The sequence below is a fragment of the Lonchura striata genome, chromosome 7 (genome assembly GCF_050655825.1).
Source record: "Lonchura striata isolate lonStrDom1 chromosome 7, ASM5065582v1, whole genome shotgun sequence".
NCBI lineage: Eukaryota > Metazoa > Chordata > Aves > Passeriformes > Estrildidae > Lonchura > Lonchura striata.
The window spans coordinates 33,759,109-33,774,432 of NC_140709.1; the positions used below are offsets into that span (position 1 = coordinate 33,759,109).

The 15,324-nt window shown below is 42.4% G+C and overlaps 1 protein-coding gene across 12 annotated transcripts in view; it reads left to right on the forward strand.

The window, feature by feature from the left end:
* Positions 1–15,324, forward strand: part of UNC80 (unc-80 subunit of NALCN channel complex) — a 127,960-nt gene that overhangs the window by 76,579 nt on the left and 36,057 nt on the right. For all 12 annotated transcript variants that reach the window (XM_077785175.2, XM_085585447.1, XM_085585443.1 and 9 more), the window contains 11 exons: positions 407–550; positions 1,816–1,916; positions 3,443–3,529; positions 4,275–4,458; positions 5,071–5,165; positions 6,024–6,113; positions 6,470–6,571; positions 8,349–8,529; positions 9,847–10,115; positions 13,576–13,710; positions 14,358–14,496. In XM_077785175.2, coding sequence (XP_077641301.1) covers positions 407–550; positions 1,816–1,916; positions 3,443–3,529; positions 4,275–4,458; positions 5,071–5,165; positions 6,024–6,113; positions 6,470–6,571; positions 8,349–8,529; positions 9,847–10,115; positions 13,576–13,710; positions 14,358–14,496 — 1,527 coding nt within the window. The remainder of the gene's footprint in view (positions 1–406; positions 551–1,815; positions 1,917–3,442; positions 3,530–4,274; positions 4,459–5,070; positions 5,166–6,023; positions 6,114–6,469; positions 6,572–8,348; positions 8,530–9,846; positions 10,116–13,575; positions 13,711–14,357; positions 14,497–15,324) is intronic.

Sequence of the window (15,324 nt, forward strand, 5' to 3'; positions counted from 1 at the left end):
ATGTATTCCCAAGCTTGAACTACTTTATCATAAGTTCCTGCCCTTCATTATTTTGTTCACCTCTGCTGTCACAATACTTTCTCTTGCCTCTCGTGTTCTACTTGGAGAGTAGTGCTACAGGGAGCACTCTAGCTGAAAAAAAGGGATTTTATTGAAAGGAACTGGATTGGATACAAGACAAGAAATGTAAATTGAAAAATTACATATTTACAGTGAAATTTTTTGATCCAGAAATTGCCTGGAGTTCCATTTCTACTTGGTGACAGCAGCAAACCTGTCATGCTTGCACAGTGAGCAGTGTTCTGATCTTTGTTCTGCGTGTAGAGCCACTAACATAAATGTTTGTCTAACCTGCCCGGATAGTAGCACAGTGTGTTCCCTAACTCCTCTTCTCTTACTGCTCCAGATGAAGAGCACACTACGGAGCACACTCCAAACCATCACGTGCCCCAGCCACCTCAGGCTGTGTTTCCAGCATGCATTTGTGCAGCAGTGCTCCCCATTGTCCATTTGATGGAAGATGGAGAAGTCCGGGAGGATGGAGTAGCTGGTAATGACCTCAATTAACCAGTTTCAAAACTATTTGAATGTAGACTTACAATAGAAATGTATTTTTCTAGGGTTTTCCCTTTTTATTTTCTACATAATTTGTGTTTGGCGTTGAGGGGATTTTGCACTTTCAGGATCCTAAAAAAGCCCCTAATTCAAAAGAAATATTAAGAAGCTGAAAAAAATCTACTGGGGGATACAAGGATGGTAAGAGGCCTAACAGAAGTGTTCTTTGAGGAGTAATTGTAGAAGCTGGGCATGTTTGGTGTGATTCAAAGGGAACAGAGAGTTAGAAGAACACTGACTTAGAGTTTACAACTTGGGAAGTTCAGTTTAGAAATTGTGAAGGAAGTTAATCACCAGGGTTTATCAAGCCCTGGCTAGTCATAGCTGTGGTTAACATACCTAGTGTAGGTGACAGTTCCTGCTTCACGCAGGGCTTGGACTGAAAATCTCTGGAGATCTATTCCCACTCATATTTTTGTGTTCCTATGACAAGCAGAAAGCCCCCTATACATAGCCTGAACATTCTGGTTATGGGCTATGATGTCTTTGTAAATTAGTAGTATATTTCCTTGTATTTGTTTTTTTAAAGTGTTAATACATGGTGGGCTGTTTTGCTTCCTTCATCTCTCACTCATCATGTCAGCTAGTTGTGCATTTAACTACCTGTTACATTTTGTATTCAGTTTTAGCTGTATGTAGCCAGCCCTCTAAACAATGTATGTGTGATTTTATGATCAGGAGCTGAGTACTGAAAACAAAATAACTAATAATTCTGTGTTGTTGTTGACCTTCAGAGGATTGCAAATAATTGCTCTTCAGGGAGCTGATCATCAACACAATTCCCTGCTGACTATCTAATACTGTTCATCAACACCAGAACAAATCATTCTATGAATCACCATGAAATTGAACTTATGTGCATGAACAAAAAAAGTACATGAATTTATATCTCTCAGTTGCTGGATTTTGTCCATCTGGAGTTAAGAATCCAATCAGATATTTCTTTATCATTCCTCAACAATCTTGAAGTGCTTCCTGTCGTATCTGTAGTTAGGGAAGGTTCAAATACTAGACCTGTGATTATTATTATTGGGATCACTGCACTGGTTACCAGGAATTCCAGTGCATCAAATGGTGGCTTGAGTGTTCAGTATAAAATATGACAGAGGAGGGAAGAAGACTAGGAAAGTTTTTTACAGTACACCGGTTCATGGCTTTTCCAAGAGATGATTCTGACATGGTTTCCTTTCTCTCTTACAGTAAGTGCTGTTGCTCAGCAGGTCCTGTGGAACTGCTTGATTGAAGATCCCTCTACAGTTCTGCGCCACTTCCTCGAGAAGCTCACCATCAGCAATCGACAGGTACCCTCTGCCCCTCCCCAGCAGGTGTAGGGATTCAGAGCAGGGGAGCACAGCTGCCAGCAGAGGCACTTTGTGGACATCACTGGAGAAAGAATTTGCTATTGTAATGCAGCATGTCATCATTTGGCTTCAGTCTTTGTCCCCTGATGTAAACAGGACACGGCTGATTTATCACCACTGACTTGCTGCAAGCCAAGCTTTGAGCAGCTGCTTAGTGAACATGGCATAGACAGTATTGCTTTCACTCATGCCACTCTATTCAGGTTCTCTGCAAGATGGGGTGGCATTGCATCTCTGTGGCTTATTAGACTGCTTCCAAGATCTATGGAAGAAAAGCATGCTGGTTCTGATCGTGTAGAAGGCAGGGAAACTCTCAACTGCACTATCACTTTCTCAACTGCATATTTGGTGTATGATATCAATAATATCACTGGCCTCAGCTTACAAGCCACTACCTAAAAACTGACTCAAAACTGAATATTAAACCTGAGAAATGTCAAGAAAGGCTGTCCTATTCTTCCTTGAGCAAGCAGGTGTTGGTGGACTTACTATTCCTGACTTCTCAGCAATCACCCACAAAGCTTTCATTTAAGGTCAGAAGGTCTCGTCTGTCCCACAGAATTGTTTGGGTTGGAAGCAACCTTAAATATCAAATACTTCCAGCCCCCCGCCACTGGATACCTTTTACTGCACCAGGCTGCTCAAACCCTCTTTGAATCTCCCCTTAAACACTTCCAGGGATGGGGCATCCACAACATCTCTGATCAGAGAGGTTGTTTGTTCAGTACCTTTGAGAAGAAAGCTGTCATCTGTCCAGCCTCAGAGGCCTCTGAGCCATTGCAAGCTGTTATTTCACCATCTCTTCATAGGTCTACTACAACCACAAGTACAGAACACAGAGAGCAGCTGTATTTCCCTGCAGGTGTATTTCCCTGCAGGTGTATCACTGGCATGGATTGTCCTGTGCATATCTATGCCTACAACACTGGCTCAAATATGCTGTGGGGTTAGAGGATAAAGGCCATAGAAGACATTTGTGATGCCATTCTCTCTTCAGCTGACAATGAGATTCTATCCCTTCTATAATCCCTTCACACCATGAGGAATATCTTAGGCTACATTTAAGGCAGGCACTCTCCAAAATAAGGGAAGATAGATTCTGCCCACTCCTCCCACCCCACAGACACAGCTGATGTGAGATTAACTAGATGTCACAGATCATCTGGGGTAATCACAGGGACAGCAGTGCACAATCAGCACCATCACAGTCAGTACAAATTGCAGCAGGAGGTACTGGCCTCTCTGAGTTGAAATGGGAAAGACACTGGCCTGGATGCAGTGCCCTGGGCCTTATTTTGCAATATGTGGGAGCAGTAACAGGTGTATAGTTTTACTTCATGCACTGAGAGACAAAGCTGAAAAAGGGACTGTGGAAAAATGGAAAGAAACAAAGCAAGAAAGGACAAAAGGGAGAAATCTATTCTTCACTTTTTGGTGGGAAGAAAAAACTTTTGCTTTTCTTCCAGGACGAGTTGATGTATATGCTAAGGAAACTTTTGTTGAACATTGGAGACTTTCCTGCCCAGACATCTCATATCCTCTTTAACTACTTGGTGAGTAGCTTGTGGGCTCACTGTGCAGCCAGAATCTCTCTTCTGCCTTCATGTGTGCAATAAATGCACTTTATTTTTCTTCTATAGCTCATACTTGCTCCTGGTTGTGGGTGTAAGTCACCAGGCTTCCACTAGCCTTTCTGGCCTTCTAGAGGGAGGAAAAGGAACCTTTCTGTTTTCATTAAACCCCTAAGCAACCTGTCATAGATTTCTGAACTGAACTTCAGCCAATGAGTTGAAGACGATTAGAAGTGTCTCAGCACTAGAAACCTTTAATTACTTTACTTAATTTGGCTTCAGAAAGTGCTTTCCTAGTAGACAGTCCTCTTGGAGCAGATCTAGCAACTTCTTTCAAGACTGTGGACAAATGTAGTTAGGAGGTGAAGCAGACAAGGTGTATGCTTCTCCAGGGAACCTTCTGTAGCTTGTGAGTTGTCTACATGGCAGCACTTCAGAGCATAAAGAATAGGAAATCTCTAACTGCAGATATTCACCCTTTTCTTCATCTGCAGTGGTGCTTCAAGCTGTACATTTTGCCCCCAATCCTCATGATCTCTACAAAAAGGAAGAATATTGCAGGCAGAGTGTTCTTTAATATGTATAAAATTTCATTATGAAAGTTTAATGAGTCTATCCCACTGAATGAAGAAAGGTAGAACAATACTGTTATTCTGTGTTTATACAATGCTCTGCACAGTGAAAGTAGTGTGTACAACCTGATATTCCTCTTCCTTACTACCTGCAGGTAGGATTGATCATGTATTTTGTACGGACTCCATGTGAATGGGGCATGGATGCCATTTCTGCCACTCTTACCTTCCTTTGGGAAGTGGTGGGTTATGTTGAAGGACTCTTCTTCAAAGATCTCAAACAGACCATGAAGAAGGAACAGTGTGAAGTGAAGCTGCTGGTGACTGCCTCAATGCCAGGTATATGAAAATAGTCTTTAAATCTCCTTCACTTCAAAGTTTATGGCCCACTTTACCAAAAATAAGATGCATCAGAAAAAAACCTTACAAATGGCTGCATATTTTAAGGCAATGTTCCTTCAGTTGAGTAGTCAGTCAGTAAATTCTACTGCTGATAACTTGAGAGTCAGAAAACCACTTTAAGAGCTCTAAAAGAAGCAAACGGAAAGTGAATTATAACAGTATTTTAACCCAGAGCTTTGTGCCAGTTGGGCTGTGAAAGGCTGGCAGGAGCATTACTGTAAATCTCTACCATTCAGACTCTGGGCATCATGAGTCACACGAGATATCTTGCTGATAAACAAGTTTGACCTTTTGTGTGTGGTTGTTCCTCAGAGCTGACAGTTGCTGCTAAAGTCAGCTCATCTTTTAAGAACAGATGAAAGATCAATTTCTCATTAAACTGTGGAAGTGTGAGAATATGTTAACACTGCTTAATAGTTCCAGACAGGACTCGCTTAGTCTGCCTGTCCAGGAATGAATTTCAAGTACCACTCTTCTTCCATGGGCAGTCTCATGAAATGGATTTAATTAAAGAAGCCAGGTTGAATGCAACAATTTTTCTTCCTCTAGGCACAAAAACCCTTGTTGTGCATGGACAGAATGAGTGTGACATCCCAACGCAGTTACCAGTCCATGAGGACACACAGTTTGAAGCTCTCCTGAAGGTAGGAGTGAGTTTTTGAGCTGGACAAACTGCTTACATTTACCTGCCATACCTGGATGCCAGCAATCCATTCTGATCATCCTGTCCCAGAGTCAGGGAGGGAAATTTTGCTCACAGGTATATCTGTGTCCCTGTGAGGGGAGCCTGGTTGCAATAAACAGGACCCCATATTTAAGGATAATGGAAATGCTCTGAACTCAAACCTCACAAATGCAACTACATTTGGAGAACTGCAGCTTTTGGGTATTTGCTGTATACTTTTGATAAGTAACACAAATCATTTAAATGTTTGGTTTTATCAAGACTAGTGCTGAGAGATTGATCAAGATCAGAGTGAAAATGATAGTTCAGTAACCACAACAATATTCTGGTATCCAGGAGCTATGCAGTCACTTTCAGCCAAAAATTTCCTGAATGGTTTTAACTGAACCACATAGGAAACAGATTTGTAAAAGCCTTCAGTTTGTCTGACTGTGTTAAATTTTACTGGGAATCACATCTCAGTGTTTTGAAGGGTCAGAACTTCAGTGTCTCTGCATATCACCTATCACTAAGTCTTGATAAATACCCAGGCCCATATGGCTCATACAGTCAGACAAATATGTGTGATACCAAGATAAAATAACACCAGTCTTCAGAATTGTGATGTCAGCATGCCTTGATTTTCACAAACATACTCAGGTACTTCATGATTAACAAAAGAAATAAATAATTAAAGCCACAACAGTGTGCAATCTGATTGAGGCATGCATATTTGTGCCTTTATAGATTATTAGATGCATGTTCTTCTTTTGGATGTTGTGGTATTTGTAGAAAACAACTAAAAAGTAACAGGATATTTTGTTTTCCTTCTTTTCAGGAGTGTCTGGAGTTTTTTAACATACCTGAAACTCAGTCTTCTCATTATTTTTTAATGGATAAGCGTTGGAACCTCATTCATTACAACAAGGTATGGCAAAGATCAAGTCCATGTGACTTTTCATCTTGCTTCTTTTTAAACATCAGGGTTATCTAAAGAAGAACAAACATCCGATAAATAGAGTTCTGTCTGTGGGCATCACATCTTTAGTTGTGTATGGTGAAAGATTGGAATTTGAGAGAAGAGGGAAGAGGCAGAAGATGAGAATGTCTAGTTTTTGGAGAAAAGACCAAATTTCTCTTCTGTTTGTGCTCTTTTATGAAGCCTGACACTGTCTGAAAGCCCCTGCCCTTCAGAAGGGGCTAAAGGGCCCTTTATTCCATTCTGTTGAGTGATTCCATAGTGATTACACTTGTTTAAAATACTCTTTTTTCCTTTCCTGGCAGACCTACGTCCGTGATATTTACCCTTTCCGGAGGTCAGTTTCTCCCCAGCTCAACCTGGTGCAGATGCATCCAGAAAAGGGTCAAGAGCTCATTCAGAAACAGGTAACTCACTGTCACCAAATACTTCTTCCCAGAAAACTCTGAAAATAATTTTATTTTTTTCCCCTTTAAAGGTTTTCCTTCATGCTGCATGCAGATCAAGAGCTTTGCTGGAGCAGTAGCAATCCATGTGAAATCTGCCTTGGGGCTGTATATACTGTACATTATTGCAGATTAGATTGGGATGTGAATTCCCCTTTCCCCCACTCTGTGCAGCCAGTTTCCTTTTAGTGGATAATTTTGCAGGAAATTTACAAAAGGATGTGTGGGAATGTGCTTAAACATTATGCATTTGGTATTAAAAGTTGCATTTTTGTAGCCAAAAACCAGCTATTATAGTTGTGTTCTTACTGAGAGTAGGAAAATATCATCAGGAGTGGTTATAAAAGTCAGCTATAAAGCTGCTTGAGAGCTACTAGCAGCTAAAATAGTGGAAAATAAAGTCAATGCCATCTCATATGTGTATGGCACAGAATAGGAACATATTTCATGTGCTGCATCTGTCAGTAGAAATTACCCGAGATCAACTTAGTTGCATTTCTAACAGGTTCTAGGTTCTAGGAAGTGTCCCACAAATAAATGAGTTTAATACACTCTACATGATCCAAAAATATTTAAATGGGCTTAATATTTTAGTCAGGGCATTATTTTGCTCTCCACATTTTTATATATAGTGCATTTAGAGTCCAAAATACTTCTAAGGTAAAACTTGTATCACACATTTGCCAGTCTCTCTCGAGTCATGCAAGGTGTTGCTCGAAAACATCCAGCTACTGCTAAGAAAGAAACACTGTAGTAACCACCACTGAGCAGCAAAAAAATTGTACTTTTTCCATGGAAAAGTACTTGCTTTGTTTTATTGACTACTTTTCTTTTGCAATTATACATATATTTTCCATGGCCAGATGTCTTATCCCAGAAGGTAGATAGCAATTCCAACTTCTTGTTGACTATAGTCTAAGACCTAGAAGGGAGGAAATACAGACATGGCTTTCAGCTTAGAGCTGGTTTCTCTGACCACCTTGGGGCTTACATTAATCTACAGAAAAACCCATGGCAAAGTTGAAAATTGTTCCACAACCTCTAGTCTCCTCCAGAAGACTGGAATGGAAAGACTTGTTAGAACTGTATTTAAAAACACAGGCCATCTTTGCAGACCTGGCTGGAGAACAGTGGTGTTAGTGTTCAGGAACACACATAATCATGGGATATGATTCCATGCAGGTGCTTTTATTGAGAGCTCTGGGAATCAGGGGTCCAGACCCAAATCTGACTCTGACACGGCTTTCGAGCTGAACGTATTTTCTATTCTATCGTTACATGACTTACATATTAATTATTAAACTTATATTGTTCTATTGTATACATTGACATGAGTTTCTCATGATCTTTCTTCCCTGAGCACAGTTTCTCATGATTATTCTTATGATTAAACAATCATCACATCTAAATATTATATCATTTATCATGTACTAGCTACACAGGTGCAGTTCTAGCAAGGTATAAAGTCTTTATTTTCTTTTCAGGCCCTCCTAAGCTTAATTTTTCTTTTAACCCTTAATCCCCATGATTTTAAACCCTTTTACTATCAGTGGCACACAAATTCTAGTGAGAGGGTGCAGCACCAGCCCTATGAATTTCACCATGATCCTCTGAGCCATGAGTGCAGCAGCCCTCAGATCAGAGCAAGCCATCGAAATGAACCTGCTGAAGTGCACGGACGTTTTAAAGAGCTTTGGGGTTAGGCTGCTGTAGATCTGTGTCTCTCCTCCCCTGCCAGGTGTTCACCCGCAAGCTGGAGGAGGTGGGGAGGGTGCTGTTCCTGATCTCCCTGACGCAGAAGATCCCTCCAGCCCACAAGCAGTCCCACGTGTCCATGCTGCAGGAGGACCTCCTGCGCCTGCCCTCCTTCCCCCGCAGCGCCATTGACGCCGAGTTCTCGCTCTTCAGTGACCCCCACGGTATGCTCCCCTGGCAGCTCTCCTGGAGGGCTGCACAAGGCCCAGAAGGGTTCACTTGTGCCTCAGGTGTTAGCTTTTATATTTTTCAGACTCTCTGCTGCTTTAGTGGGTGGGTCTGGACTTCATATTAGGGGATGGTGAGCTCTCTTCACAGAGTAGGTAGACAATTCCTTCTCAAGGACAACAGATCCAAATCTCAGGTCCAGGAGCATAAACAAGGGTGGACAGAAGAGAGAAAAACAAGACAGATGGGACTTCATGGGCTGGAGCTGTAATTGGACAATTAGCTCCAATATGCTAATGGTCCAAAACTCATAAAAATGTGAGATCTCATGACCAAGCCCTCTTTTGCTTCCATCTTGGAGCCATCCAGGCAGAGCCACGACTGTGGCACTGACTGCCAGGGTGTGGCCTTTGAAGGCAATTCAATTAATATCCTCTTCATTCCTCTTAGCTCTGTCTAGCCTTTGTTCCAGCCCCTTAAGCCATCACAGTGAGAGCTTCATTTCCCTTAGAAACACACAGGCTTGCAGCTTTTCTGGAAGCTGATTAATCTCTTCCTGGGGAAACTGATACAGAGCTGTTGGTTTGTAAAAGCACAGCAGCAGAAAAGGCTTCACTGTTAGAATTCTCCAGACAAGGCTACTTGCTTTGGACTCAAATGAGAATAAGTTTTAATTGACTGTTAAAATTATGCATGAGACTACCTAGAAAGGATTGCTCAAAGTCATTTGCCATCTGCTTTGAGGAATCATCCTTGACATTCAAGGAAGATTCTGGGCAAATTCTGCAGCAGGGATAAAGAAACGGTCCACACAGAAACTTTGCTCTGGATGTAAAGCAGGGTTTCTAGCCTGATGTAAAATAGGTTAAATAGCCCATTGTTGCACATTGATAAACATTGGCAAGTTCTGTACCAGCCCTAAAGGCACTTGATTTCAGAAGCATTATTGTAACCCTGCATCAGTCTCCTGTAATGTGTGGGACACCTGGGACATAAAACCTAAGCATAAATCTGCACAGCCTCTGTGTGGGACACATGATGCTTGTACAAACTCAGATCTTCCACATTTTAAGGGAAGAGTGTCCAACCAGCAGATTAATGAACTTTGTGATATTTATCATTCTTCATCTTCATATTGATGGTTTAAGTCGATGTTTGCTCAAGCCCTGTGGACACTTAAAGAAAACACAGGATGGGTGAAATAATTTTTAAAGATGGTCCTTGTTCTGGGATGGTTCTTTGTGGTGAGGTGAGGCTGGCTGTGGTGGACAGAGCTGACTGCTGTTGCTGTTGATTGCTCTTCTCCCCTGCAGCTGGCAAAGAGCTCTTTGGCCTAGATACCCTTCAGAAAAGCTTGTGGATTAAGCTGCTGGAAGAGATGTTCCTGGGCATGCCCAGCGAGTTCCCGTGGGGGGATGAGATCATGCTGTTCCTGAACGTGTTCAACGGTGCCCTGATCCTGCACCCCGAGGACAGTGCCCTGCTGCGGCAGTACGCCGCCACCGTCATCAACACGGCCGTGCACTTCAACCACCTCTTCTCCCTCAGCGGCTACCAGTGGGTGCTGCCCAGCATGCTGCAGGTGAGCCGTGCCAGGAGCAGCCCCAGGGACTGCTGCCCCGTCCTGCTGACAGGTCAGACCTCGGCAAGAAATTCTTCCCTGAGAGGAGCTTCCCGGGAGTTTTTCCCTGTGAGGGTGCTGAGGCCCTGGCACAGCTCGCCCAGAGCGGCTGTGGTTTCTCCAACCCTGTGAGTGTCCAAGGTCAGCTTGAACAGGGCTTGCAGCAGCCTGGGATAGTGGAAGGTGTCCCTGCCCATGGCACGGGGTGGAACTGGATGGGCTCTAAAGTCCCTTACAACCATCCTGTGATTCCATGGTGGAATTGATACGTAACAGGGAAACTTCGATCTGCTGAGTCCTCATGAGAGCTTTTATATTCCTCAAGAAGGCAACAATGGGATGGCCCAAATTAGCTTTCTATTTCCTACTTGAGTAAATTACTAATTTTTCTCTTCTCTGTTGTGTTAAGTAAATAAATATCTGTTTTCCTTTCTCTGTACTTCCACACAGAAATGGGAAATTCCTGGGCAATTTTTGGACTTTAGGCATCTCTCTATGGTTTTTGCTTCAGGGATGGCTGAAGTTTGGGAAATAGTTGAAATATCTGGATTTACTCCTTGCTAACTGAGACTAAATTATATTTACTTTTTAAGTATGAAAATAACTCAAAATGCTTATGAAAAATTTCCTGTTTTTTCTTGTGAGTGATGACAAATATTGGAAGTGTCAGAGGTGGAGTTTCTCTTCAAGATGAACAAGTGGGCCTCTTTTCCTGTTGATTCTTGAAAAAAAAAATCAGCTACTGAAAATAAAATATAAAAAATAGTTCTTTTACAGGTAGAAAGGATTATTTCTGTAGGGCTCAAAGGTAATATCTAAGTAGAGATTTAGTATTATAATGCAAATACAGAAAAGAAGTATCCTTATACATGTTCATTTTCACATAGTTAACAGAGAACAATAATTAGACCCAGTGATTACTTTAGCTATCTAAACAAGCTCTGTAGTAACTTGAAAGTCTGATATCCTGCCTTACATTATTGGATAAGTATGAATTGGATCCAGGTCAGCAATGCATGGGTTTATTAATGAGAAACAATACATCTTGAAATGAAATAGCCTAATCACATAAATTGAAGTGCTCAACAGTAACCATTCAGTCCTGCAAAGGATTTTCCCCTCATTTTCACTTTTTCATATTGATATCAATTAGTTTATAATTCTTTCCTAACCTCACCCTCAATTACTGTCAACTACTAAATTACTAAAATACCACTCCTGGGAGGTGAAAAAGCAATTCCAAAAGAAAATGCAAATGTCTCTGAGCTTGTTTGGTTTTGCAGACTTTAATTTCTCTGTGCCAGGCACCCAAGGTCAGTTGGTTAATTTGTGCTCACTTCTTTTACCACTTCTGGGCTTGATCCAGCTGTTAATTGAAGCTCAGTTCCTGATGCATACACACACATTTCACCACACAGCTCTTTTTTGGTGCAGGTTTTTCCAAAAAATGCATATTTTGGAAAAACCTGCAAGGTTTTTACCTTTTTACCAAGGTTTTTCCTTGGTGAAATGCATATACAGTTAATTATTTCCCTTTTCTAAGGTAAATGAGATATTGCTGGTAATTGATGGGTGTCATCCCCATGCTAGAGGGTTCTGTTTGTGTGAAACCCATGCTAATTTCCTCAGCCTACCAGGGCCCACCACAGATTGGCAACATATTCTCTGCATGGTTCAGTGGCCAGCCCTGAAGGAAATGCCAACCTAAAAAATTTAAAATATTTTAAAAGTGGGTGGCACTGTCACTGTGTTGGAGGACAGGGTCGGAGTGCAAATTATCATGACAAACTAGAGATGCAGCCTGAAAAAAAAAAGAAAAAACCCCAAACTTTTGAATCATCAGCCACAGAATAGGGGAAGGAAAGTAACTGATTTAGTGGTGCTTCTGCAGGACAGAATGTTGGAATTATAGATCTGAAGCCACACATGAATCAACAGCACCCTTCTGCTGAAGGATAGAAGAGAAAAATACCTCAAATGCCACTCTGGGGTGACTATACAGATTTGTATCTTGTGAAACACATGGAATAATTCTGCATTCATTATCAGCAGTCCTCACTGGAAATTCTGGCTCTATCCAGCTCAGAGAAAGGATCAGTTAACCCCAGAGACTGCAGGAAAAAGGGGATGTTCATGTAGAAAACGTGTCTTGTGAGAAAGGACCGGAAGATTTGATTAACTGAAAAATAGGAAGATTCAGAAAGAAAGCACTAACTAGCTTCTAACAAGTAAAGTGCTTCTCAGAAGGAGAGGGAAGCAATCAGCCTCAATATGTAGGGCAAAAAATATTGGACTAATAATGAGAGGAATGTTCAAGCATGAAAAGCAAACTTTTTCCTAAGGATGTTTTGTTCATGTATCTTGGTTTGAAAAGGCAGGTGTCTGCAGGAGCCTCCCGTGAAATGGAAAATGTGAACATCCTCCCTGTGAATGATTAGAAATTTGAAATTAAGGGGCTCTCAGGCAAAGATACGGCAGTAGGAATAACATGTCTTTACTAGGAAAATTAAAAATACAAATGCAATAGTACAGACAAAAAAACCCCAAAACAACAAAACAAACCACTGACAGAGTGAGAATAGGATCTGACACCTTGTTGGTCAGGGTGGTGGCAGCAGCCCCATCCCAGGGTGGCTCAGCCCTCCTGCAGTGCCAGCTGTGCTTCTGCTGGAGCAGGATCCTGCACAAGGGGGGAGTTTTCCTCTGGAGCTCCAGGGCTGGTGGAGGTGGGCCTGGGCTCCTCTGGGAATGCAGTGGGGAAGAAAGCTGCTCCTCTGGGAATGCAATGGGAAGAAAGCTGCTCCTCTGGAAATGCAGTGGGGAAGAAAGCTGCTCCTCTGGGAATGCAGTGGGGAAGAAAGCTGCTCCTCAGGGAATGCAGGGGGAAGAAAGCTGCTCCTCAGGGAATGCAATGGGAAGAAAGCTGCTCCTCTGGAAATGCAGTGGGGAAGAAAGCTGCTCCCCTGGGAATGCAGTGGGGAGAAAGCTGCTCCTCTGGGAATGCAGGGGGCAAAGGCTGCTGTGGTGTTCCAAAAGTCAGATTATATCCAGGTAGGAATGCTTGGCTCCTCCCCTGGGTGCAGCATCTCCCCATGGGATGATGGAATTTTCTCAGCCATGCAGGGACACTCACAGAAGTGAACGGAAGAGATCTCTCCTGGAGGGAGGATTGGCTGTGGGAGAGATAAAGAAACCTGCCCCGTTAGCAGCAGAGAACTGCCCCACCTATAACAGATGGTGATAGAATGCACACCCCCAGCCACATCTTCCAACCTCAGACACCATGAAATGCATTGCCAGGGTGGGGTGGTCCAGTCTCTATCTTTAACAGTGTGTCAGACAAACCTATCAGGAATGCCAGTGCTGTAGCTGGTCCAGCCTGGGCTCAGCAGTGCCTCCATGTCCTTTTCCATGTGCTCAGGTGTACTCTGACTACGAGAGCAACCCCCAGCTGCGCCAGGCCATCGAGTTCGCCTGCCGCCAGTTCTACGTCCTGCACCGCAAGCCCTTCATCCTGCAGCTCTTTGCCAGCGTGGCCCCTCTCCTGGAGTTCCCTGTGAGTCAGAACCATCCTCCTGTCTTGGGGGGAAGCCTGTGTGTGCAGCCATCCCCCCCCATTAGAGATCCCAGGCAGAGAACGCTCGGTGCTGCACAGAACCAGGTTGCCACTTATTTCTGTGCACTTCTGTGCATCACTTGAGGGAGCAGGGTGCTGAGATGGCAGGCTGCTGGTGTCCAGGTCACTAAATGTCGTTGCACTTTAAATTTCTGTGTATAAATGTATTATCAAAGGACAATAATGGCTTATGACTCTTTAAATGCAAATCCATTCTTAGAATCCAGCAATAGGAATTAAAAGCTTATTACCAAGTTTTAGCACATGTGACATTTAAGACTAGATTAGTCATGTTTTGAAATATTCCTTAATTTTGTTCTAACATTTTAGGCATGTTAATGGGATCTTAATTTGAAGTGGGGCACTGCCAACACACCTATCTTAGTCCTGCACAGGGCCTCAAAGATCTGTGTGCAGTTTTCGGACCCTGCTTCCACTGTGGCATCAGTCTGTTGAGTCAGGCAAGGCTCACTGGTTGAAAGCAAGGAGCTCTTGAACTCCAGATGGACCCTTTGTCGAAAGCAAAGGTTGTTCACACCTCCAGACAAATAATCCTGGGATAACATGAATGTCTCTTGTTGTAACAGGATGCTACAAACAATGGAACCAGCAAAGGAGTGTCAGCTCAGTGCCTGTTTGACCTGCTGCAGTCTTTGGAAGGAGATACTCCAGACATTTTGGACATCTTAGAGCTGGTGAAAGCAGAAAAGCCTCTCAAGTCATTAGGTAATAGTAAACCATCCTGTATTCAGTAATTATGGTTTATTATTTATTGATTCAACACACAGTTGATGCAGCATAATTTCTTCAGAGCCCTTCTCTTCTTTAGGAATGTCCTATCTGTTTGCTGTGCCTCATAGGCCTTTTAAGACTGGCTTTATCACCATCACCCTTTTTATATTTTCTGCAGGAGGGGAATTATTAATTAATTGAATTCCAAAGTGACTTTTTCTGCTTTAAGCCTTCTAGTCTGAGACTAGCCTGTGGCATTTTGAATTTTAACACGTGTGAGTGAAGAATAAAGATGCCTGATAAACTGTATTATGCTGACAGGATCAGTGTCATCCTCTGCTCTATGTGGACAGGAAACAAAAGCATCCTCTCCCATGGGCAGACTGCCTAGTAGATGATGATGGATGGAATTCAGACATCCAGCAGTGCTGAGCTCCTGAGGAGGGTGTTGATTCACCATAAAGCAGAATATATATGGCTGTGTGGTGTATCCAGGATATTCTGTTTCATGATAGTAATCTATGCAATGCTGCATTTAAGAATTTGGCTGCTTTGTGATTTTTATAAGGATCTTCAGCTTGCTTTCCAAATTTGCACTTCCCTTAAATATTAGTTACCTTGATGCACTGTGAAGCCTGTCTGGCCTTAGAGTTAAAGCTTTGTAATAAAGTGGGATTTTATGATATGGAAAGTTTTAATATAAAGTGGTACAGAAATAGAAGATATTTCTTCCTCTTGGAGATTTCAGTGGAGAACTATTAGAAACATCTCTGAAAATTCTCAAGCGTGAGTTGATGATGAGACTGTAGATGAGCATGTTGT